At 37.4% G+C, this 26011-nt stretch overlaps 1 protein-coding gene across 1 annotated transcript in view; it reads left to right on the forward strand.

Annotated features, from left to right (window-relative positions):
• Positions 1-26011, forward strand: part of CCNB3 (cyclin B3) — a 55498-nt gene that overhangs the window by 18364 nt on the left and 11123 nt on the right. The window contains exons 2-7 of the mRNA XM_029240176.1: positions 5023-5102; positions 5410-5709; positions 5866-8067; positions 8173-8578; positions 9483-9578; positions 10936-11028. Coding sequence (XP_029096009.1) covers positions 5023-5102; positions 5410-5709; positions 5866-8067; positions 8173-8578; positions 9483-9578; positions 10936-11028 — 3177 coding nt within the window. The remainder of the gene's footprint in view (positions 1-5022; positions 5103-5409; positions 5710-5865; positions 8068-8172; positions 8579-9482; positions 9579-10935; positions 11029-26011) is intronic.

Raw genomic sequence — 26011 nt, forward strand, 5'->3', positions numbered from 1 at the left:
CTTTCCCTCTTTCCCTCTTTCCCTCTTTCCCTCTTTCCCTCTTTCCCTCTTTCCCATCACCCACCCACATGGTGTGTGCATATTGAAAGAGCTGTTGTCATTGAGGAATTTGCCAAAAGTTCTTGTGCTCATCTTTCTCTATTTTAGTACTTCAGTCCTTGACTGAGCTACTCTGTGGTTGAGAGTGTGGACGCAACTTAACTTTTCAGGGGATTCTCAGCAGCTGGCTGATAGCTTGCCAGTCTGCTTATCCCATTAGAAACCTTAGGGGGAGGTTTGTTCCTTTTTACTGTAGAGAAATTACTATCTCCTTAGGCCAAAAATGTGTGTTGTCCAGCTGTTATAGGGAACTGATCACAGGTTCTGCAAGTAGATAGGAGTATTCTCATCTAGGATCGGGAAAAGGATTTACTCCTAGGAAATCTTCTATTAGAAGAAGAGTTAGAAAGTGGAGTGAGACCTTTTTATATCCTCTCCTCATTCCAGTGGGAATTACTTCTTTCTGGAAGAATAGAATAGATCAGCTAGATAGCTATAACCCAGCTAAGCATGGGTTCCAAATGGTAAGGGGAAAAGTTTGGGGAACTCCAAAAAATTAACATGCCAGGTCCACAGGACACTTTGCTAATTACCCAGCAGAAAGAAATCATACCAGAAGATTAGCATTTAGCCCACTCAGTTTCTTGCTGAAATGAAATTCCTGGGATTTGCATGTGTATTTTGACCTTAATTCCCTGTGTTATTTTCTTTTGAATTTCTTTCACCATTCTGACTTTAGCAGGGAAATCCTCACAAAATGCCATAAACATTCTTGTCCTCATTCAGAGTTCAGTGAAATGGACCCTAATAATAGTGCTAGAGCTAATAGCTAACATCTATTGAGAGTTCACTGTAATCACACATTATTCTAAGTGGGTTTTTTTTTGGTAACAGCTTTATTAAGATATAATTCACATACACAATTCACCCTCTTAAAATGTACAATTCAATGGTTTTTAGTATATTCACAGAGTTATGCAGCCATCACCACAGTGAATTTTAGGATGTTTTCATCAACCCCAAAAGGAACTCTACCTTTAGCTACCACCTCTCAGTCCTCCCCATCTGTAGGCAACCACTAGTCTACTTTCTGTCTCTATAGATTTATCCATACTGGACGTTTCCCAGAAATGGAATTGTACAATGTGTCGTCTTTTGTATCTGGCTTCTTTCACTCAGCATGATGTTTGAGGGTTCATCCATGTTGTAGCAGGTATCAGTACTTCATCCTCTTTTATTGCCAAATAATATTCCATTGTATGAATGTACCATATTTTGTCTATCCATTCATCAGTTGATGAACGTTTGAATTGTTTACACCTTTTGGTTATTGTGAATAGTGCTGCTGTGAACACCTGTGTACAAGTTTTTGTTTGAACACCTGTTTTTAATTCTTTTGCATATGTAACTAGAAATTGCTGGGTCATATGGTAATTCTATGTTGAACTCATTGGGGAACTGCCAAACTGTATTCCATAGTGGTTGCACTATCTTACATTCCTACCAGCAGTGGATGAGGGTTTTGAATTTTCCACATCCTTGCCATTTTCTGGGTTTTTTGTTTGTTTGTTTTTTAAACGGCCATTCTAGTGAGTGTGGGATGGTATCTCATTGTGGTTTAGATTTGCAGTTCTCTGATGACTAATGATTTGGGAATCTTTCATGTGCTTATTGGCCACTTGCATATCTTCTTTGGAGGAATGTCTATTCAGATCCTTTGCTGATTTAAAATATTTGGTTATTGATCATTTCATTATTGAGTTGTAAGAATTCTTTATATAGTTTAGATACAAGTCCCTGATCAGATATATGATTAGCAAGTACTTTTCCTCCATTCTGTAGGTCTTTTCATTTTCTTCTTGGTGTTCCTTGAGGCATAAATGTTTTTAATTGTAATGAAATCCAATTTATTCTTTTGTTGCTTATGCTTTTGGTATCATAATCTAAGAAACCATTGCCAAATCCAAGGTTATGAACATTTACTTTTAAGGTTTTTTTCTTTTTAGAGTTTTAAATTTTTAGCTCTTAACTTAGATTGTTGATCCATTTTGAGTTAATTTTTATTGTTGGTGTATGTTAGGGGTCTAACTTCATTGTTTTGCATGTATTGATAGATATCCAATTGCCTCGGCACCATTTATTGAAAAGACTAATCTTTCTCCACTTAATTGTCTTGGCACCCTTGTTGAAAATCAGCTGACTGTACATGTGTTTATTTCTGAACTCTCAATTTTATTCCATTGACCTACGTGTCTTTCATTATGCCCGTACTATGGTATCTTGATTATTGTTGTTCTGTAGTGTGTTTTGAAATTGGGAAGTGTGATCCCTCCAACATTGTTCCTCTTTTTCAAGATTGTTTTGGCTCTTCTGGGTTCCCTGCAATTCCATATAAGTTTTAGAATCAGCTTGTCAATTTCTACTAATAAGCCAGCTGGGATTCTTATAGAAGTTGCCTTGAACCTGTAAATCAGTTTGGGGAGTATTACCATCTTAATACTAAGTCTTTCAATCCAGGAACATGGGATGTCTTTTCATTTATTTAGATCTTTAATTTCTTTTAACATTTTTTTGTACTTTTCAGAGTACAAATTTCTCACCTCTTTTATTAAATTTATTTCTGAGCATTTTATTCTTCTTGATTCTATTGTAAATGGAATTGTTTTCATAATTTCATTTTCATGTTGTTCATTGCAAGGATATAGAAATACATGTGATTTCTGTATATTGATCTTGAATCATAGAACTTTGCTGAACTTGTATATTAGTTCTAATAGTATTTGTGTGTGGGTTCCTTAGGATTTTCTATGTATAAGACTATGTCATCTGCTAATATAAGTAGTTTTACTTCTTCCTTTCCAATCTAGATCCCTTTTATTTTATTTTCTTGCCTAATTGCCCTGGCTAGAACCTTTAGTACTGTGTTGAATAGAAGTGTTCAGAGTTGAACATCCTTACCATCCAAGAGTTGAATGACTGACTTATTCTGGTTTTCCTAGGACTTTCCCAGTTTTAACATTGAAAGTCTTGCATCCCAGGAACCCTCTCAGTCCTAGACAAACAAGGACAGTTGGTCACTCTATTGAGGAAGCCTACTCTGATCACCCCAGGCTTTAGACAACATAGACACTAAATACCTACTTTCTATACCAGTGTTTTATAGAGCTGGATTTGGAGAGGCAGGCAGGAGCAAGATCACCAGGGCCTTATGGACCATGGCAAAGAGTTTGTACTTTATTCAGAAAACAGAGGGGTTCAGTTCTAAAGCGTCAGCAGTGCTATATTAGTTATTCACTACTACATGACAAATCCTCCACCCCCAAAAAAGAGAGTTGGACATCCTTGTGTTATCCTTGATCTTAGGGGGAAAGCATCAGTCTTTTACAATTAGCTATGACATTAGCTTTAGGTATTTCATAGATGTTCTTTCATAGTTAAGGAATCTCCTTTCTAGTCCTAGTTTGTTGAGTGCTTTTATCATGAAAAGGTATTGAATTTTGTCAAATGATTTTTCTAGATCTGTTGAGGTGGTCATGTAGCTTTCATTTTTATTCCACTAATATGGTGTGATAACATGAATTGATTTTCAGGTGTTAAACTAATTTTGCATTCCTGGGATAAATCCTAGTTGGTCACAGTGTATAATCTTTTTATAAACTGCTGGATTTGGTTTGCTAGTATTTGGTGGAGGATTTTTGCATCTGTGTTCATAAGATATATCAGACTTGAGTTTTCTTCCGATGCCTTTGTTTTTGGTATCAGAATAATATTGGCCTCATAGAATGACTTGGGAACTATTCTTACCTCTTCCTGAGTTCATGAAATGTTGGTATTAGTTCTTTAAATGTTTGGTAGAATTCATCAGTGAAGCCATCTGGGCTTAGATTTTTCTTTGTGGGTAGTTTTTGGTTATTAATTCAGTGTCTTTACTTGTTATAGCTCTGTTCAGATTTTCTGTTTTTGAGTCTGTTTTGGTAGTTTGTATCTCCCTAAGAATTTGTCCAGTTTGTCTAAATTATCTGATTTATTGGCATGTAATTGTTCTAACAATGATTTGTTTTATGTGTTTTTATGCATATCAATTGCTCAAATCTTTACAATAATTCTATAGAGGAGGTAATATTATGACCTTAATTTTACAGGTGAAAAAAGTGAAGCATAGAGCATTAACTTGCCCAAGGTCACCCAGCCAGTAAATGGAGGAGCCAGGGTTTGGATCCAGGCAGTCTAGATTCAGAATGCATGCTCTATCATAACTAGACTATCTGAAGACTACTTCTAAAAGTTCTCATCAGGAGGGACCTGGAACCTATCTGGTCAGATGGAACCTTTTGAGGCACTTCCTTTTCTTTTTTTAAATAATTCAGTAATTTTTTAAAAATTATATTTATAGAGTTGTATAGCCATCACCACCATCTAATTTTAGAACTTTTTCAGCACCCCCCCAAAGAAACTCATACCTATAGTCCCTTCTCTTTCCCAGTCCCTTTCTACCCTCCTCCCTACCCTTTCCCAGCTTCAGGCAACCACCAACCTATTTTCTGTTAGGGATATACCTCTATGGATATGTCTCCTCTGGATGTTTCATATAAAAGGAATCATATAATATCTAGTCTTTTGAAGGTACTTACTCTTGTTCAGACTGATCATATTTACCTTTAATTCTCTCCCTTTTCTTATTCTGATTTCTAGTCATCCAGAGATTTGGTCACACCAGGTTAGTCACTCTGATTGGATATGCAGTCCTATTCAAAACAAAGCTTTGCATCTGACACATGTGAACAAATGTTTATTTTGGTCTTTTTTATTATCTCCACTAGGAAAGCATCTTGTGAATAGCCTAGAGTGAAAGGAATATGTTTAGATACCATGAACAATAAGTACCAGCCCAACTTTCTCTTATAAGCCTTTTATAAGCCTCTCTCTTATAATCCTCTCTCATAAGCCTTTAAACAATATTAATTTCAACCTGAATTTTATCAGATGCCTGGTGCTGATAGACAAAGACAGATAAATGCAGCTAGTGAGGGAGACATATATAAGCCAATCACTCATACAATGTGGTAAGTATTATAATAAAAGCCTTTGTATATAAATGAAGTTAATAAATCATATATGAGAAAGCATAAATAACATGGATTTCAGGGGAAATTTTTTAGAAAAGTATGGGGACCTAGGTCATAGAAACTATACTGTGTGCTACTTAGTTGATTTACTATGGTACCCATTGATTTTTACCCTCTAGTCTGTCTCTTGGGGTTGAAGCCCTTTCCACTTCCATACATTTAGTAAGTAGAGTGACAAAACGAGATGGTAGGTGAGGATTCTAGGAACTACATTCTTCTTACCCAGACATTGTTTCCTTTACAGGTATAATAAGCTGGAACTCTCACCAGTAGTAGTCTCAACCACCATGGTACCAAATATTATAGATAAACCATTCATTCTGGAGATACCTACCAGCTCCAAGACACCCACTACTGAGGAGGCATCTCTTTTCAAAAAGCCATTCATTTTAAAAGAGGAACCCACTACTGAGGATACAATCCTCATCAAGAGGTCATTAAAGAAGAGCACAAATCAGAGGGAGGTGTCCCTCTTAGAGAAGCCACTATCCTTGCAGGAGGAGACTGACAGTGATGTTGTAGAGCCAGTGACTTTTGGGGAGAAGCATAAAACTGAGAAGGCAGCCATCAACAAGAGTACATTATCTTTAAAGAATATGTGCACACATCAGGGGAAGCAGTCCTGCACGAGGGAGGAGTTGGCATTGCAGGACATCAGTGTTGAAGAGGATTCTTTCTTTATGGAGCCCATGAACTTTAGGAAGAAGCCTAAAACTGAGGAGGCAACCCCCACCAAGAAGTTGTTATCTTTAAAGAAAAAGTGTACCACTCAGGGGAAGATGTCCTGTATGAAGAAGCCACTAGTATTGCAGAAGATCACCTCTGAAGAGAAGTCACTCGCTAAGGAGCTGTTGTCTTTTAAGAGAAAGCCTACCACTGAGAAGGAGTGCCTTTTCCAGGAGCCATCTGCATTGCCAAAGAAGCACACCACTGAACAAGAGGTGTCCATCTTGAAGAAATCATTGGCCTTTCAGGAGAAAATCGACACTGAAGAGGATTCCGTCTTTAAGGAACCATTGGCTTTTAAGAAACAACCTACCACAGTGGAGACAACCTTCACCACAAGGCCATTATCTTTAAAGAAGAAGTGCACTACTCAGGGGAAGATAGCCCACTTGAAGAAGCCATTAGTATTGCAGAAGACCATCTCTGGAGAGAAGGCACTCATTAAGGAGTCATTGTCCTTTAAAAAGAAGCCTACCACTAAGGAGGAGTCCCTCTTCCAGGAGCTATCTGTGTTGCAAGAGAAGCACACCACTGACGGGGAGGTTACCCTTTTGAAGAAGCCAGAGACATTGCAGGAGAAAAAGGATGGCGAAGATGAATTTCTTATGGAGCCAATTTCCTCGAGGAAGAAGCATACTACTAAGGAGGCAACCCTTTCCAAGAAGCCATTACCTTTAAAGAAGAAGCATACTACTCGGGGGAAGAGGTACCGCTTGAAGAAGCCACTAGTACTACAGAAGACCACCTCTGAAGAGAAGTCACTCATTAAGGAGCCGTTATCCCTTAAGAAGAAGCCTACCACTAAGGAGTCCCTTTTCCAAGAGCCATCAGCATTGCAGGAGAGGCACACCACTCAGGAGGAGTTGTCCATCTTGGAGAAGCCGTTGGTCTTGCAGAAGACTCCAACTGCGGAGGAGTCCCTTTTAAGGGAGGCTTTGGCTTTTAACAAGAAGCGTACCATTGAGGAGGCAACCTCCTCTAATAAGCTGTTGTCTTTAAAGAAGAAGTGTACCAGTCAGGGTAAGATGTCCTGTTTGACCAAGCCACTAGTATTGCAGACCATTTCTGAAGAGAAGTCACTCATTAAGGAGCCATTATCCTTTAAAAAAAAACCTACCACTGAGGAGGAGTCCCTCTTGAAGAAACCATCTGCACTGCAAGAGAAGCACACCATTCAGGGGGATGTGGTCCTTTTAAAGAAGCTATGGGCATTGCAGGAGAATATAGACAGTAAAGATGAATTTCTTATGGAGCCAGTGTCATTTAGGAAGAAACATACCACAGATGTGGCAGTCTCTACCAAGGAGTCATTATCTTTAAAGAAGAAAAAGTGTACCACTCAAATGATGATGCCTATCTTCCAAGAACAGTTGGACTTGCAGAATATGATTGGTGAAGGTGAGGACTCCTCCTTTATGGAGCCAATGTCATTTAGGAAGAAGTCTTCAACTGATGAGACAATTCTAACCAAGACACCGGTATCTTTAAAAAAGAGGCAAATCACTCGGGGGAAGACGTTCCTCTTAAAGAAGCCACTGGTCATAGAGAAGACTACCTCTGAAGAGGAGTCACTCTTTAAGGAGCTGTTGCCCTTTAAAAAAAAGTCTACAACTGAAGAGTTCCTCTTCCAGGATCCATCTGTACTGAAAGAGAGGCACACCACTCTGCAAGAGGTGTTCCTCTCAGAGAAGCCATTGGCCTTGCAGGAGAATATCACCACTGAAGAAGAATCATATATTAAGGAGCCATTGACCTTGGAGGAGAGGTCTACCACTGAGGAGGAATTCCCCTTTCAGGAGCCATTTTCATTGCATGTTAAACCTACCAACAAAGATGAGTCCCTCTTCAGGAAGTCTTTTGCCTTGCAGAAGAAGACTGATAACAAAGAGGACTCCTTGAAGGCACTGTTGGCTTTGCAGGACAAAAGCACCACTGAAGAGGAATTCCTTTTCAAGAAACCATTGGTTCTGAAGGAAGAGCTCTCCACTGAGGTGGCAGTGAGCATAGAGGGGCAATTATCTTTAAAGAAGAAGCCCACTGCTCAGGGGGAGGTGTTCCTCTTGAAAAAGCAGTTGGCCTTGCAAGAAAACATCACCGTTGAAGAGGAGTCCCTTATTAAGCAGCCACAGGCCTTGCAGGAGAAGCCCAGCATTGAAAAGGAGACCATCCTGAGGGAGTCCTTGACCTTGCAGGAGAATCTCACAATTGAGGAGGAGGCTATCCTGAAGGAGCCTCTGGCCTTGCAGGAGAATCCCAGCATTGAGAAGGAAATCATCTTGAGGGAGTCCTTGGCCTTGCAGGAGAAGCCCACGAGTGAGAAAGAGACCTTCTTCGAGGAGCCCTTGGCCTTGCAGGAGAATCCCACAATTGAGGAGGAGGCTATCCTGAAGGAGCCCTTGGCCTTGCAGGAGAAGCCCAGCAGTGAGAAAGACTTGTCTTCCAAGGAGCCATTGGCCTTGCAAAAGAATCTCACTCACAAAGAAGACACCTTTATCAAAGATTTCATCATCCTCCAAGTTGAAACCAGCCCACTTGTGTCTACCACTGCCCCTGACTCTAGAACAGGCTTGTCCAGCACTGTCACCGTGTCCAGTGTGGGCAAGTTCAGTACCACAAGCCAGTCCAGTACTTGTGAATCCAGTTCCAATGAACCTTTCTCATCTCAGGACAAGAGATCAGAGAAGGAGGTATTCTGCTTTCTTTCTTCTTAAATTAGATGAAGTGTTCTTTGTTGTCCTGGAGGTGGCTGCTAGCAAAGAGATTTTTTTTGCCTTCCTAAGCAATTGGTATTAAATCAAGTTGGCCTTGTAGAATCTCTTGACTTTGTGATTGGCGTAGTGATGTACCTGAGCAATTAGAAAGTGTTTATTCCAGGAATACCCCCAAGGGTCTGGAATACTGTGTGTGTGTGTGTGTGTGTATGTATGTATGTATATATTATATATATATATATATATAATATATATATGTATGTATATATACGCTTTTCAGTAGTGGTTAGACAATTTCTTTCAGGAAATTGCCTTTCTTAGTAATTGCAATCTGCATTACATTGGACCTTAGCTAAAGATGGGTTAAGTTCACAGAGGCATCTTCCAAGGAAGATGGTTTTTAAGTTGTTAATTGGAAGGACTAAGGGATGAGATTTGGCAAGCAGAAGAAGAAAGACCCCTCTTGTAGGCAGAACAACCTGGTTAAATGTGTAGAAGGGAGGAAAAGGCTAACAAGAAGATGAACTGGGCCAGATCAAAGCACTGAGACATAACAAGGGACCTAGGAAGACAGGTGACATAATTTGAAAGAGTAAGACAAGAATGTCTTTCTTGGAGAATCTTGAGCTAACCTGTAAAAATAGTGTCTGTTTCTTAGGGCAGAGCATGTGTGTACAGGAGGACTAAGCATTTCTTGGTTACTCAACAGTATGAGGATTACAGGGCCAAGGGGTGCTCTGTTATGGCCCAGGACATATAAGGCTTGAGGAACCTTAGGAGAAGATGACAGTGGGAAGAAAGGAGTCATTTTTTATGTATGTGTGCTAAGCTTTCCTTGGAATCTTTCTCTTAATATGTCTTTCTGGTGATTTCCAAGCAGATGACCCCACTGGAGGATATTGACAAGGACCACAGTGATCCATTTTTCAACTCAATATATGCTAAGGATATCTTCAGTTACATGAAGGAGAGAGAGGTGTGTAGGTGGTGAGGGTGAGGGGCAATGATTTCCAGTTCTCATTTTCTCATCACACATCCTTCAAATGCAAGTTTAAAGGGGAGGTAATAATGATGATGAAAACAATATTAGCAGCAACTGACATCTACTGGTAGCATACTATGAGTTAAACATTGTGCTAAGGGATTTATAAACATTATCTTGTTTAATTTTCCCAATAACTTCATGATGGTAGGTATTATTATCTCCTTTTTATAGTTGGAGGAAACTGCTCAGTCAACACAAATAGTATGTGGTAGATCTGGGATATGAACTAAAGTCTAATTACCTTGGAGACCATAAGCCTACACCTCTAATTGCTGAGGAGCTAATCTCAGACACAAAAATTTTCAAGCGGGCTCTTTCTGAGTGACTGCTCTTAGGGATCTTTTCCTTTCTCTGTGCAAGTTTCTGGCATCATATGTAAAACCAGACCTTTTATTCCAGCTCTCCAACCTGGTGAAATTTTCTTTCTCCTTTGAAATCTGCCAGTCTCTTTTACCACTAATATTCATCAATTCCAAATTTTCTTCTGTCTCTCAGTGGAACAGATGGGACCAAGGTTATCTACTAACTAGAATTTTAGCAAGCCATGCATAAGAGGAAGGATGAATATCTCATCTTCTCTCTAGAGACACAGCAATAGATTAACTGACTCCAGTGCCTGTACTTTTTCTAGTATACCTTGGAGGAAGCAAGAGATTACTATACTAAAAGTGCAGGCCTTAGCTCAGCAGTATTGGTTTCATTGGGGATCTTATGGGAGATTGGGATTGACATATATATTGACATATATACACTAAAATCAATAACTAATAAGAACGTGCTATATAAAAAATAAAATTAAATTTAAAAAAAAAGATATGCAGAAACCTAGCTTCACCCCAGACCTTCTAAATTAGAATGTGAATTTTAAAGATCCCCAAGTATCTTTCACATATGCATGTTAAAGTTTGAGAAGGACTCCTCTACACAGCCTGGTATTGTGCTTTAGACTGAATTGCAAAGAAGGGGCAGAATCTCTTTGGTATTCATCTATAGTCATAGGTGTATTCCTGCCCATATTCCATATTCTCCTGGACTCCTCGATATCCACCCTGACACTTAAATATCATGTGTGTCCATTTCCTAAGGATAACTGAAACTTGTCTGGAAAAGGATACTTTTATCTGCCCCTATCTGATACCAGCTGAAAATAATGATTTAGAACCCTGAGGAAATTACTTAGGTTACAGTTTTTTTCTGAGATATTAGTTGCAAATATTTTTTCCCAAGTTACAATTTTTGAACTACAGGAAGAGTTTATTTGTTAACACTTCTTTCTTCTTGCTGCCAGGAAAAGTTCATACTTAAAAAATACATGACCAGGCAGAATGATATCAACAGTGACATGAGGGCCATTCTCGTGGACTGGTTGGTGGAGGTGCAGGTAAGCCTGACAACTGCTGCCTTAAGGGGCTGATATTCTCTTTATCAATTATTCATTCAGCATTGCCAGGTCCCAAACGTAGTAAAAATTTACTGGGTCTACAGAGCTGAATAAGCCATGATTCCTGCCCTCAGGGAGCTTATGACCTAGGGGACAAGATAAAACAGGCAGATAAGAACAATACAAAGTAGAATATACTAAGTACTATAAGAATGTTATTAATAAGACACTCGGAGAACCCAGTGGAAGGAGAGATATTTCTAGAAAAGGCAATGATGGTATGTCAGTTTAATCATTCTCAAAATCCTGTAAAAGTTATATCTTGTGATTTGGATAGGGGTTAGTGACAAAGTCTCTCAAGCTTTGGATGGGATGGGTAATAGGAAGAACATTGTAGCCCCAAACAGGGCAGATGGCTGTTTGTTGAGGGTTGGATGTTGAGGGAATATTGTTATGAATACTTAATTATCACTTTATACTAACAAAGGTAGCCCAGAAGAGTACCTGGACGTAGTAGGTGTCAATAAATATTTGTTGAATGAATGGAATTGAAAGGATTGCTGTGGAGTTTGAAAGAAATGTAAAGCATAGTATATGCCCAGCAGAGGCTTACTATATAATTGGGAAGAAAATGTAATATAGTTTAATATCCTTTAAGTACCAGAGTAATGGTTCAGGCTCACTTTGGAGTGACAGACCAGGGAAATGTGGTAGACATGGTATATTTGAACATCAGCAAAGCATGAAAATGTCATCTTATGGAAATGATGCAAAATAGTAAATTAGATAAGAGTAGAATTTGAGTAAATCTTAAATAAGTAAAATTGATCACAAAGATTGCTGATCATTACCAAGCAAGAAAGAGATTTCTAGTAGACTGCCAGTGGATTTTGTTCTGATCAATATTTTTATAAGTGATGTAGATGAGAACAGAGAAGATCATCTCATCAAATTCACAGATGGCATGAAACTGGGAGTAGGGGTAGGAAATAAATGGATAACAGATAAAACATCTCTAGCAGCTGGAATGGTGAACTGAATCTTTTAATAAAAAAGCTTTTGTTGTTATTTTTATTGCACAAAATTCACAATTATTATAGCAAAGTAAGAAATTATAATTACTTATGATCCCACAACCTACAAACAGTGTTAACATTTGTGTGTGTTTATTATCCCCCGCTTTTTTTTTAACATCTTTATTGGAGTATAATTGCTTTACATTGTTGTGTTAGTTGCTGCTGTATAACAGAGTGAATCAGCTATACATTTACATATATCCCCATATCCCCTCCCTCTTGCATCTCCCTCCCACCCTCCCTATCCCACCCCTCTAGGTGGTCACAAAGCACCGAGCTGATCTCCCTGTGCTATGCAGCTGCTTCCCACTAGCTATCTACCTTACGTTTGGTAGTGTATATATGTCAGTGCCACTCTCTCACTTCGTCCCAGCTTACCCTTCCCCCTCCCTGTGTCCTCAAGTCCATTCTCTACGTCTGCATCTTTTTTTTGTTTGTTTTTGCAGTACATAGGCCTCTCACTGTTGTGGCCCTTCCCTTTGCGGAGCACAGGCTCCGGACACGCAGGCTCAGCGGCCATGGCTCACGGGCCCAGCCGCTCCGCGGCACGTGGGATCTTCCCGGACCGGGGCACGAACCCGTGTCCCCTACATCGGCAGGCGGACTCTCAACCACTGCACCACCAGGGAAGCCCTATTCTGCATCTTTATTCCTGTCCTGGCCCTAGGATCTTCAGAACCATTTTTTTTTAAAGATTCCATATATATGTGTTAGCATACGGTATTTGTTTTTCTCTTTTTGACCTTTGTAACATTTTGGGATTGACTTTTATCACTCACCATAATTCCCTTGAGGTCTGTCCAAGTTGTGTGTATCAATAGTTCATTCCTTTGTATTGCTGAGTAGTATTCCATGGTATGGATGTACCAAGGTTAGTTTAACCCTTCACCCATTGAAGGCCATTTGGGTTGTTTCCAGTTTCTGAGACTGTGAAAAGAACATCTATAAACATTAATTTACAGGGTTTTATGTGAATATAAGTTTTCATTCCTAACATCAATACCCAGGAGTGGGATTGCTGTGTCATATGATAAATGTATGTTTAACTTAATGAGAAAGTGCTACAGAGTGACTGTATCATCTTGCACTCTCACCTGCAGTGTATGAGAGTTCTAGCTGCTCTGAATTCCTGGTCAGCACTGGGTATTTTTTTTTTAAACTTTAGCCATATAGATGTGTAGAGGAATCTCACCGTAGTTCTAATTTGCATTTACTAATGATGTTGAACATCATACTTGTCATCTGTATATCCTCTTTGATGAAGTGTCTGTGTCTTTTGCCCAGTTTTAAATTGGGTAGTTTATTTTCTTTGTGTCAAGTTATGAGAGTTCTTTACATGTTCTGGATGCAAATCCTTTGTTGGATGTGTGATTTACAAACATATCCTACCAATCTGTAGTCTTTTGATTCTTTTATCTGTGTCTTTCACAGAGCACAAATTTCTAATTTTGATAGTCCAGTTTTTCAACGTTTTCTGTATGGATTGCAATTTTTGTGTCATGTCTAAGAACTCTGCTTAAACCTAGGTCATGAATATTTTCTCCCATATTTTATCTAAAAGTTTTATAGCTTTAACATTAAATCTATAATTCATTTTGAGTTAATTTTTGTATAAGGTATGCAGGTTTTGAAGTCAAGTTTCATTGTTTTGCATATGGATGTCTAATTGTTCTAATACCATTTGTGGAAAAATGTACTTTCTCCACTAAATTGCTTTTGCACCTTTGCCAAAAATCTGTTTGCCTTATTTGTGTGGGTCTATTTCTATACTTTTTTTTAATATTCTGTTTCATTGATCTGTGTCTATCCCTTTGCCAGTATTGCAGCCTTTAGTTCTATAGTTTTATAGTAAGTCTTAAAACGAGGTAACATGATTCTTCCAACTCTATTCTGTCTTTTTTTTCAAAATTGTTTAGCAATTCTAGTGTCTTAGCCTTTCTAGACAAATTTTAGAATCAGTTTGTCTATATCTACTAAAAAATCCCACTGAGGGTTTGATTGGAATTGAATTACATCTTGTGCAGAAAAGAGTTAACATAACAGGCATGATGCTGCTAGCCTTAGAAAGGCCTGTTTGCAAGGTTGCCCTTTGGCTGGCATCTGGGAACTTGATTGGCAAGCAGTTCCCTACACTGCTGTAAAATTCTCCCCTAATGATAACTGTGCCTAAACTCTTTGTGCAAACACTATGGTTTATTCTGAACACCTGCTTTCCTTCTGCGAGTCTGGAACTTTGGTCCATGTTAGGCAGAGTGTTTATGTGACCAGCTCCCAGTAAAATGTTAGGCACTGAGTCATTAATGAGCTTCCCTGTTACACAACACTTTACACGTATTGTTCCAGCTTATTGCTGGAGGAATTAACTGCATCCTGAGAGACTCTGCGGGAATAGGACTCTTGGAAGCTTGCTTCTGGTTTTCACCAATTTTTGCCCATGCTCCTTTTCTCTTTGCTTTGTATCTTTTGCTATAATAAATCATAGCCATGAATGTGACTATGTGCTGAGTCCTGTGAGTCATCCTAGGAATCATTGTACCTGGGGGTGGTCTTGGGGACCCCCAATACACATTTATAGGTGAATTTGAATAGAATCAACATTTTTTTCTATGTTGAATCTTCCAACCCATGAACCATGAATGTAGTATGTCTCTCATGTATTTAGATTTTCTTTGATTTTTTTTTTTAAAAAACATACAGATCCTGTACATGTTTTGTTAGATTTATACCCAAATATTTTCTTTTTTGTAGCTATCGTAAATGGTATTTTAAAATTTTTTTGGTTTCCATTTGTACAGTGCCAATATGAAATATTGATATTTGTGTGTTGACCTTGTTTTCTATGATCTTGCTAAAACTCACTTATTAAATCTTAGGAGTTCTTTTTTTGGTAGATTTCTTGAAGTTATCTACATAGACAGTTATGTCATTTGCAGATGGAGACATTTTGATCCCTTTCCAGTCTGTATACATTTAACTTCATTTTTGTGTTTTATTGCACTGTGCAGGACTTCATTATGATGTTGATAGAATCAGTAAGAGTGGACAACCTTGTCTTGTCCCTGATCTTCGGAATAAAGCAGTTAATCTTTCACCATTTGTATGATCTTAACTGTAGAGTTTTTGCTGCTACCTTTGATCAGGTTGAGAAATTTACTTTCCATTCTTAGTTTGGTGATATATATTTATCATGACAATGTTAAATTTGTCAAACACTTTTTTCCTGCATCTACTGATTTTGTTTTGACAATACGTGGTGGATTATATTGATTTTTAAATATTGAAGCAGGCTCATATTCCTGGGATAAGCTCCACTTGGTTCTGGAGTATTATTCTTATGTATTGCAAATCTTATATTCTAATATTTTGTTGAGGATTTTTGCATCTATGTTTATGGTAGATGTTGGTCTGTAGTGTTCTTTTTAAAAATATTTGTGTACTGTATTTTTCTGGTTCTTTAGTTCTTTAGTTCTTTCTGGAAGAACTAAAGAGCAAACAATGAAAAACAACAAAATAAATGAAATTAAAATTTCTCTAGAAGGAATCAATAGCAGAATAACTGAGGCAGAAGAACGGATAAGTGACCTGGAAGATAAAATAGAGGAAATAACTACAGCAGAGCAGAATAAAGAAAAAAGAATGAAAAGAATTGAGGACAGTCTCAGAGACCTCTGGGACAATATTAAACATACCAACATTTGAATTATAGGAGTCCCAGAAGAAGAAGAGAAAAAAGAAAGGGACTGAGAAAATATTTGAAGAGATTATAGTTGAAAACTTCCCTAACATGGGAAAAGAAATAGTCACATCTAGGAAGCGCAGAGAGTCCCATACAGGATAAATCCAAGCAGAGACATGCCAAGACACATATTAACAAAACTATCAAAAATTAAATACAAAATAAAAATATTAAAAGCAGCAAGGGAAAAGCAAAAAATAACATACAAGGGAATCCCCATAAGGTTAACAGCTGATCTTTCAGCAGAAACTCTGCAAGCCAGAAGGGAGCGGCAGGACATATTTAAAGTGATGAAAGGGGAAAACCTACAAACAAGATTACCCAGCAAGGATTTCATTCAGATTCGACAGAGAAATTAAAACCTTTACAGACAAGAAAAAGCTAAGAGAATTCAGCAACACCAAACCAGCTTTACAACAAACATTAAAGGAACTTCTCTAGGCAGGAAACACAAGAGAAGGAAAAGACCTACAATAACAAACCTGAAACAATTAAGAAAATGGTAATAGGAACATACATATTGATAACTACCTTAAAGGTAAATGGATTAAATGCTCCAACCAAAAGACATAGACTGGCTGAATGCATACAAAAACAAGACCCATTTATATATGCTGTCTACAAGAGACCCACTTCAGACCTAGGGATAGATACAGACTGAAAGAGAGGGGATGGAAAAAGATATTCCATGCAAATGACAATCAAAAGAAAGCTGGAGTAGCAATTCTCATATCAGACAAAATAGACTTTAAAACAAAGACTATTACAAGAGACAAAGAAGGACACTACATAATGATCAAAGGATCAATCCAAGAAGAAGATATAACAATTGTAAATATTTATGCACCCAGCATAGGAACACCTCAGTAAGTAAGGCAAATGCTAACAGCCATAAAAGGGGAAATCGACAGTAACACAATGATAGTAGGGGACTTTAACACCCCAGTTTCACCAATGGACAGATCATCCAAAATGAAAATAAATAAGGAAACACAAACTTTAAATGATACATTAAAGAAGATGGACTTAATTGATATTTATAGGACACTCCATCCAAAAACAACAGAATACTCTTTCTTCTCAGGTGTTCGTGGAACATTCTCCAGGACAGATCCAAACTATACAATGGTGGAAAGACAGCCTCTTCAACAAATGGTGCAGGGAAAACTGGACAGCTACATGTAAAAGAATGAAATTAGAACACTCCCTAACACCGTATACAAAAATAAACTCAAAAGGTATTAAAGACCTAAATGTAAGGCCAGACACTATAAAAATCTTAATGGAAAACATAGGCAGAACACTCTATGACATAAATCACAGCAAGATCCTTTTTGACCCACCCCCTAGAGAAATGGAAATAAAAACAAACAAATGGGACCTAATGAAACTTAAAAGCTTTTGAACAGCAAAAGAAATCATAAAGAAGATGAAAAGATGACCCTCAGAATGGGAGAAAATATTTGCAAAGGAAGCAACTGACAAAGGATTAATCTCCAAAATATACAAGCAGCTCATGCAGCTCAATATCAAAACAACGAACAACCCAATCCAAAAATGTGAAGAAGACCTAAATAGACATTTCTCCAAAGGAGATTTACAGATTGTGACCAAACATGAAAGGATGCTCAACATCACTAATCATTAGACAAATACAAATCAAAACTACAATGAGGTATCTCCTCACACCAGTGAGAATGGCCATCATCAAAAAATCTAGAAACAATAAATGCTGGAGAGGGTGTGGAGAAAAGGGAACCCTCTTGTACTGTTGGTGGGAATGTAAACTGATACAGCCACTATGGAGAACACTATGCAGGTTCCTTAGAAACCTAAAAATAGAACTCCATATGACCCAGCAATCCCACTATTGGGCATATACCCCGAGAAAACCATAATTCAAAAAGAGTCATATACCACTATGTTCACTGCAGCTCTATTTACAGTAGCCAGGATATGGAAGCAACCTAAGTGTCCATTGACAGATGAATGGATAAAGAAGTTGTGGCACTTATATACAGTGGAATATTAACTCGGCCATAAAAAATGAAATTGAGTTGTTTGTAGTGAGATTGATGGACCTAGAGTCTGTCTTACAGAGTGAAGTAAGTCATAAAGAGAAAAACAAATACTATATGCTAAAACATATATATGGAATGTAAGCAAAAAAAATAAGGTTCTGAAGAACCTAAGGGCAGGACAGGAATGAAGACCCAGACGTAGAGAATGGACTTGAGGACACGGGGAGTGGGAAGGGTAAGCTGGGATGCAGTGAGAGAATAGCATTGACCTATATACACTACCAAATGTAAAATAGATAGCTAGTGGGAAGCAGCTGCATTCCAGAGGGAGATCAACTTGGTGCTTTGTCACCACCTAGATGGGTGGGATAGGGAGAGTTGGAGGGAGATGTAAGAGGGAGGGAATATGGGGATATATCTATACATATAGCTGATTCACTTTGTTATACAGCAGAAAGTAACAAAACATTGTAAAGCAATTATACTCCAATAAAGATGTTAAAAATATAATTTGGGAAGTATTCCCTTCTCTTCTCTTTTCTAGAAGAGATGTGTAGAATTTATGTTATTCATTCTTTAAATGTTTGGTAGAATTCACATGTGAAACCATCTGGGCCTGAAGTTTTTTCTTTTCTCTGAAGAATTTTATCTAAGAATATAATTTCTTTAATAGTTATGAGATTATTCAAGTTATCTATTCATGTCAGATGAAATTTGGAACTTTGTGGTTTTCAAAGAATTGGTCCTTTCATTTAAGTTGTTGTATTTATGTTCATAGCATTTCCTGATTATGCTTTCATTCTTGATATTTGGTAATGTGTGTGTTCTCTCTTTTTGTTTATCAGTCTTGCTGGGAGTTTATCATTTTTATTGATATTTACAAAGAACCAGGTTTTGCTTTTATTTGTTTTCTGTTTTCAGTTTTATTGATATCTACGCTAATTTTTATTGTTTCCTTTTTCTTGCTTTGGGTTTAAGTTGCTCTTCTTTTCGTAGTTTGAGGTGGAAGATTAGATTATTGACTTCAGACTTTTCTTATTTCCTTTTCATTTAATTTACTTTTTTATTTTTTAATTTTTAAATTTTTCACACACACACACACACACACACAGTATTTTATTTTTACAAGAGATAAATAAACTGCCACCAAGCATTGTAAATGGATGACCACAACAAAAGCAACAATGATTGCAATTACCAAACATGAAACACACTCATACTATGTCATAATATTGACATTCAGTCCAGTAATCCTCTGCTGTTACAGCTCCTTTACTTTGCAGTGAAAATTGATTTGTATATTTTTTGCCTCTGAGTCCTTGTGGGATTTTTATTTTATTCAAACAGAAAGTCACAAAAATTATAATCATCCTCATCAGTTCACTCAGTCCCATAAAATTAATTTTTTATCTTCATCTTTTGTTAGTACTTTTATGAATTCATCAGTTTTCCATTAGAGTTCTGAAAATGCTGCTTCATTCAGTTCAGCAGTATAGTCAGTTACCAGAAACCTGTACTTGTCTGAGTCTTTTCCATGAATTCCTTGAAGATGAAACACTTTTATAGGAACATTTTTGCAAAAGCATCAGAGTACAGCCAGAACTGTCTGTAATCAAAAAAGACTTAAAAATGACCATGGTTAAAGATTTGATAAAAGTTCATAATAATGCAATTGACAAGGAAATTTAGTTATTTCTGAGATATACATTTTAAAGTAATAACTAGAATTATGACTTATAACATTATAACAGAACATATAAGATTTTTAGAAATTTCAGGTAATGTCTGAAACATTTATATTAACATATTTCCATACAAATAACCCAAAGAAATTTTAGTATTAGTTGTTTTTTTAGTTTGTTTGATTTTTTTATACTGCAAGTTCTTATTAGACATCAATTTTATGCACATCATTGTATACATGTCAATCCCAATCGCCCAATTCAGCACTCCACCATCCCCACCCCACTGTGGTTTTCCCCCCTTGGTGTCCATACGTTTGTTCTCTACATCTGTGTCTCAACTTCTGCCCTGAAAACCGCTTCATCTGTACCATTTTTCTAGGTTCCACATACATGTGTTAATATAAGGTATTTGTTTTTCTCTTTCTGACTTACTTCACTCTGTATGACAGTCTCTAGATCCATCCACGTCTCAACAAATGACTCAACTTCGTTCCTTTTTATGGCTGAGTAATATTCCATTGTATATATGTACCACTTCTTCTTTATCCATTCGTCTGTCGATGGGCATTTAGGTTGCTTCCATGACCTGGCTATTGTAAATAGTGCTGCAGTGAACACTGGGGTGCACGTGTCTTTTTGAATTATGGTTTTCTCTGGGTATATACCCAGTAGCAGGATTGCTGGATCATATGGTAATTCTATTTTTAGTTTTTTAAGGAACCTCCATACTGTTCTCCATAGTGGCTGTTATCAATTTACATTCCCACTAACAGTGCAAGAGGGTTCCCTTTTCTCCACACCCTCTCCAGCATTTGTTGTTTGTAGATTTCCTGATGATGCACATTCTACCTGGTGTGGGGTGATACCTCATTGTAGTTTTGATTTGCGTTTCTCTAATAATGAGTGATGTTGAGCAGCTTTTCATGTGCTTCTTGGCCATCTGTATGTCTTCTCTGGAGAAATGTCTATTTAGGTCTTCTGCCCATTTTTGGATTGGGTTGTTTGTTTCTTTAATGTTGAGGTGCATGAGCTGTTTATATATTTTGAAGATTAATCCTTTGTCCATTGATTCGTCTGCAAATATTTTCTCCCATTCTGAGGGTTGTCTTTTTGTCTTGTTTATGGTATCCTTTGCTGTGCAAAAGCTTTGAAGTTTCATTAGGTCCCATTTGTTTATTTTTGTTTTTATTTCCATTACTCTAGTAGGTGGATCAAAAAAGACCTTGCTGTGATTTATGTCATAGAGGGTTCTTCCTGTGTTTTCCTCTAAGAGTTTTATAGTGTCTGGTGTCACATTTAGGTCTCGAATCCATTTTGAGTTTATTTTTGTGCATGGTGTTAGGGAGTGTTCTAATTTCATTCTTTTACATGTAGCTGTCCAGTTTTCCCAGCACCACTTATTGAAGAAACTGCCTTTTCTCTGTTGTGTATCTTTGCCTCCTTTGTCATCGATTAATTGACCATAGGTGCATTGGTTAATCTCTGGGCATTCTATCTTATTCCGTTGATCTATGTTTCTGTTTTTGTGCCAGTACTGTATTGTCTTGATTACTGCAGCTTTGTAGTATAGTCTGAAGTAAGGGAGTCTGATTCCTCCAGCTCCGTTTTTTTCCCTCAAGACTGCTTTGGTTATTCAGAGCCTTTTGTGTCTCCATACAAATTTTAAGATGATTTGTTCTAGTTCCGTAAAAAATGTCATTGGTAATTTGATGGGGATTGCATTGAATCTGTAGTTTGCTTTGGGTAGTAAAGGCATTTTCACAATATTGATTCTTCCAATCCAAGAACATGATATATCTCTCCATCTGTTGATATCACCTTTAATTTCTTTCATCAGTGTCTTACAGTTTTCTGCATACAGGTCTTTGCTATCCTTAGGTAGGTTTATTCCTAGGTATTTTATTGTTTTTGTTGCAATGGTAAATGGGAGTGTTTCCATAATTTCTGTTTCAGATTTTTCATCATTAGTGTATAGGAATGCAAGAGATTTCTGTGCATTAATTTTGTATCCTGCAGCTTTACCAAATTCATTGATTAGTTCTAGTAGTTTTCTGGTGGCATTTTTAGAATTCTCTATGTATAATATCGTGTCATCTACAAACAGTGACAGTTTTACTTTTTCTATTCCAGTTTCTATTCCTTTTATTTCTTTTTCTTCTCTGGTTGCCGTGGCTAGGACTTCCAAAAGTATGTTGAATAATAGTGGTGAGAATGGACATCCGTGTCTCTTTCCTGACCTTAGAGGAAATGCTTTCAGTTTTTCAGCACTGAGAATGATGTTTGCTGTGGGTTTGTAATACGTGGCATTTATTATGTTGAGGTATGTTCCCTCTATACCCACTTTCTGGAGAGTTTTTCCATAAATGGGTGTTGAATTTTGTCAAAAGCTTTTTCTGCATCTATTGAGGTGATCATATGGATTTTAGTCTTCACTTCGTTAATATGGTGTATCACATTGATTGATTTGCATATATTGAAGAATCCTTGCATCCCTGGGATAAATCCCACTTGATCGTGGTGTATGATCCTTTTAACGTGTTGTCGGATTCTGTTTGCTAGTATTTTGTTGAGCATTTTTGCATCTATATTCATCAGTGATATTGGTCTGTAATTTTCTTTTTTTTCTTTTTTTAACATCTTTATTGGAGTATAATTGCTTTACAACGGTGTGTTAGTTTCTGTTTTATAACAAAGTGAATCAGTTATACATATACATATGTTTCCATATCTCTTCCCTGTTGCGTCTCCCTCCATTCCACCCTCCCTATGCCACCCCTCTAGGTGGTCACAAAGCACCGAGCTGATCTCCCTGTGCTATGTGGCTGCTTCCCACTAGCTATCTATTTTACATTTGCTAGTGTATATATGTCCATGCCACTCTCTCACTTTGTCAGAGCTTACTCTTACCCCTCCCCATATCCTGAAGTCCATTCTCTAATAGTTCTCTGTCTTTATTCCCATCTTGCCCCTGGTTCTTCATGACCATTTTTTCTTTTTCCCTTAGATTCCATATATATGTGTTAGCATGCAGTATTTGTTTTTCTCTTTCTGACTTACTTCACTCTGTATGACAGACTCTAGGTCCATCCACCTCACTACAAATAACTCAGTTTCAATCGTTTGTATGCCTGAGTAATATTCCATTGGATATATGTGCCACATCTTCTTTATCCATTCATCTGTTGATGGACACTTAGGTTGCTTCGGTGTCCTAGGTATTGTAAATAGAGCTGCAATGAACATTTTGGTCCATGACTCTTTTTGAATTATGGTTTTCTCAGGGTATATTCCCAGTAGTGGGATTGCTGGGTCGTATGGTAGTTCTATTTTTAGTTTTTTAAGGAACTTCCATACTGTTCTTTATAGTGGCTGTATGGATTTACATTCCCACCAACAGTGCAAGAGGGTTCCCTTTTCTCCACATCCTCTCCAGCATTTACTGTTTCTAGAATTTTTGATGATGGCCATTCTGACCGATATGAGATGCTATCTAATTGTAGTTTTGATTTGCGTGTCTCTAATGATTAATGATGTTGAGCATTCTTTCATGTGTTTGTTGGCAATCTGTAAATCTTCTTTAGATAAATGTCTGTTTAGGTCTTCAACCCATTTTTGGATTGGGTTGTTTGTTTTTTGATATTGAGCTGCATGAGCTGCTTGTAAATTTTGGAGATTAATCCTTTGTCAGTTGCTTCATTGGCAAATATTTTCTCCCATTCTGAGGGTTCTCGTTTGGTCTTGTTTATGGTTCCCTTTGCTGTGCAAAAGCCTTTAAGTTGCATTAGGCCCCATTTGTTGATTTTTGTTTTTATTTCCATTACTCTAGGAGGTGGGTCAAAAGGATCTTGCTGTGATTTATGTCATAGAGTGTTCTGCCTATGTTTTCCTCTAAGAGTTTGATAGTGTCTGGCCTTACATTTAGGTCTTTAATACCTTTTGAGTTTATTTTTGTGTATGGTGTTAGGGAGTGTTCTAATTTCATAGTTTTACATGTATCTGTCCGGTTTCCCAGCACCAATTATTGAAGAGGCTGTCTTTTCTCCGCTGTGTATTCTTGCCTCCTTTATCAAAGATAAGGCGACTGTATGTGTGTGGGTTTATCTCTGGGCTTTCTATCCTGTTCCATTGATCTATATTTCTGTTTTTGTGCCAGTAGCATACTGTCTTGATTACTGTAGCTTTGTAGGATAGTCTGAAGTCAGGGAGCCTGATTCCTCCAGCTCCATTTTTCTTTCTCAAGATTGCTTTGGCTATTCAGGGTCTTTTGTGTTTCCATACAAATTGTGAAATTTTTTGTTCTAGTTCTGTGAAAAATGCCATTGGTAGTTTGATAGGGATTGCATTGAATCTGTAGATTGCTTTGGGTAGTAAAGGCATTTTCACAATGTTGATTCTTCCAATCCAAGAATATGGTATATCTCTCCATCTATTGTATCACCTTTAAACTTTTTCATCAGTGTCTTATAATTTTCTGCATACAGGTCTTTTATCTCCTTAGGTAGGTGTATTCCTAGATATTTTACTCTTTTTGTTGCAGTGGTAAATGGGAGTGTTTTCTTAATATCACTTTCAGATATTTTATCATTAGTGTATAGGAATGCCAGAGATTTCTGTGCATTAATTTTGTGTAGTGCTACTTAACCAAATTCCTTGATTAGCTCTGGTTGTTTTCTGGTTGCATCTTTAGGATTCTGTATGTATAGTATCATGTCATCTGCAAACAGTGACAGCTTTACTTCTTCTTTTCCAATTTGGATTCCTTTTATTTCTTTTTCTTCTCTGATTGATGGGGCTAAAACTTCCAAAACTATGTTGAATAAGAGTGGTGAGAGTGGGCAACCTTGTCTTGTTCCTGAGCTTAGTGGAAATGGTTTCAGTTTTAAACCATTGAGGATGATGTTGTCTGTGGGTTTGTCATATATGGCCTTTATTATGTTGAGGAAAGTTCCCTCTATGCCTACTTTCTTCAGGGTTTTTATCATAAATGGGTGTTGAATTTTGTCGAAAGCTTTCTCTGCATCTATTGAGATTATCATATGGTTGCTCTCCTTCAATTTGTTAATATGGTTTATCACATTGATTGATTTCCATATATTGAAGAATCCTTGCATTCCTGAAATAAACCCCACTTGATCGTGGTGTATGATCCTTTTAATGTGTTGTTGGATTCTGTTTGCTAGTATTTTGTTGAGGATTTTTGCATCTATGTTCATCAGTGATATTGGCCTTTAGTTTTCTTTCTCTTTGACATCTTTGTCTGGTTTTGGTAGGGTGATGGTGGCCTCATAGAATGAGTTTGGGAGTGTTCCTCCCTCTGCTACATTTTGGAAGTGTTTGAGAAGGACAGGTGTTAGCTCTTCTCTAAATGTTTGATAGAATTCGCCTGTGAAGCCATCTGGACCTGGGCTTTTGTTTGTTGGAAGATTTTTAATCACAGTTTCAATTTCAGTGCTTGTGGTTGGTCTGTGCATATTTCCTATTTCTTCCTGGTTCAGTCTCGGCATGTTGTGCATTTCTAAGAATTTGTCCATTTCTTCCAGGTTGTCCATTTTTTCGGCATAGATTTGCTTGTAGTAGTCTCTCATGATCCTTTGCATTTCTGCAGTGTCAGTTGTTACTTCTCCTTTTTCATTTCTAATTCTATTGATTTGAGTCTTCTCCCTTTTTATCCTGATGAATCCAGGGAATGGTTTATCCATTTGGTTTATCTTCTTAAAAAACCAGCTTTTAGTTTTTTTGATATTTGCTTTCGTTTCCTTCATTTCTTTTTCATTTATTTCTGATCTGATCTTCATGATTTCTTTCCTTCTGCTAACTTTGGGCTTTTTTTGTTCTCCTTTCTCAATTGCTTTAGGTGCAAGGTTAGGTTGTTTATTTGAGATGTTTCCTGTTTCTTAAGGTAGGATTGTATTGCTATAAATTTCCCTCTTAGAACTGCTTTTGCTGCATCCCATAGGTTTTGTGTCGTCGTGTCTTCATTATCATTTGTTTTTAGGTATTTTTTGATTTCCTCTTTGATTTCTTCAGTGATCACTTGGTTATTAAGTAGTGTATTGTTTAGCCTCCATGTGTGTGTATTTTTTACTGATCTTTTCCTGTAATTGATATCTAGTCTCATAGCATTGTGGTCAGAAAAGATAGTTGATACGATTTCAATTTTCTTAAATTTACCAGGGCTTGATTTGTGACCCAATATATGCTCTACCCTGGAGAATGTTCCATGAGCACTTGAGAAGAATGTGTATTCTGTTGTTTTTGGATGGAATGTCCTGTAAATATCAATTGAGTCCATCTTGTTCAATGTATCATTTAAAGCTTTTGTTTCTTATTTATTTTCTTTTTGGATGATGTTTCCATTGTTGAAGGTGGGGTGTTAAAGTCCCCTACTATGATTGTCAATTTTACTGTCGATTTCTCCTTTTATGGCTGTTAGCCGTTGCCGTATGTATTGAGGTGCTCCTATGT

This window comes from Monodon monoceros, unplaced genomic scaffold (assembly GCF_005190385.1).
Source record: "Monodon monoceros isolate NGI ecotype Baffin Bay Population unplaced genomic scaffold, NGI_Narwhal_1 Super_Scaffold_22, whole genome shotgun sequence".
In the NCBI taxonomy this organism is placed as follows: domain Eukaryota; kingdom Metazoa; phylum Chordata; class Mammalia; order Artiodactyla; family Monodontidae; genus Monodon; species Monodon monoceros.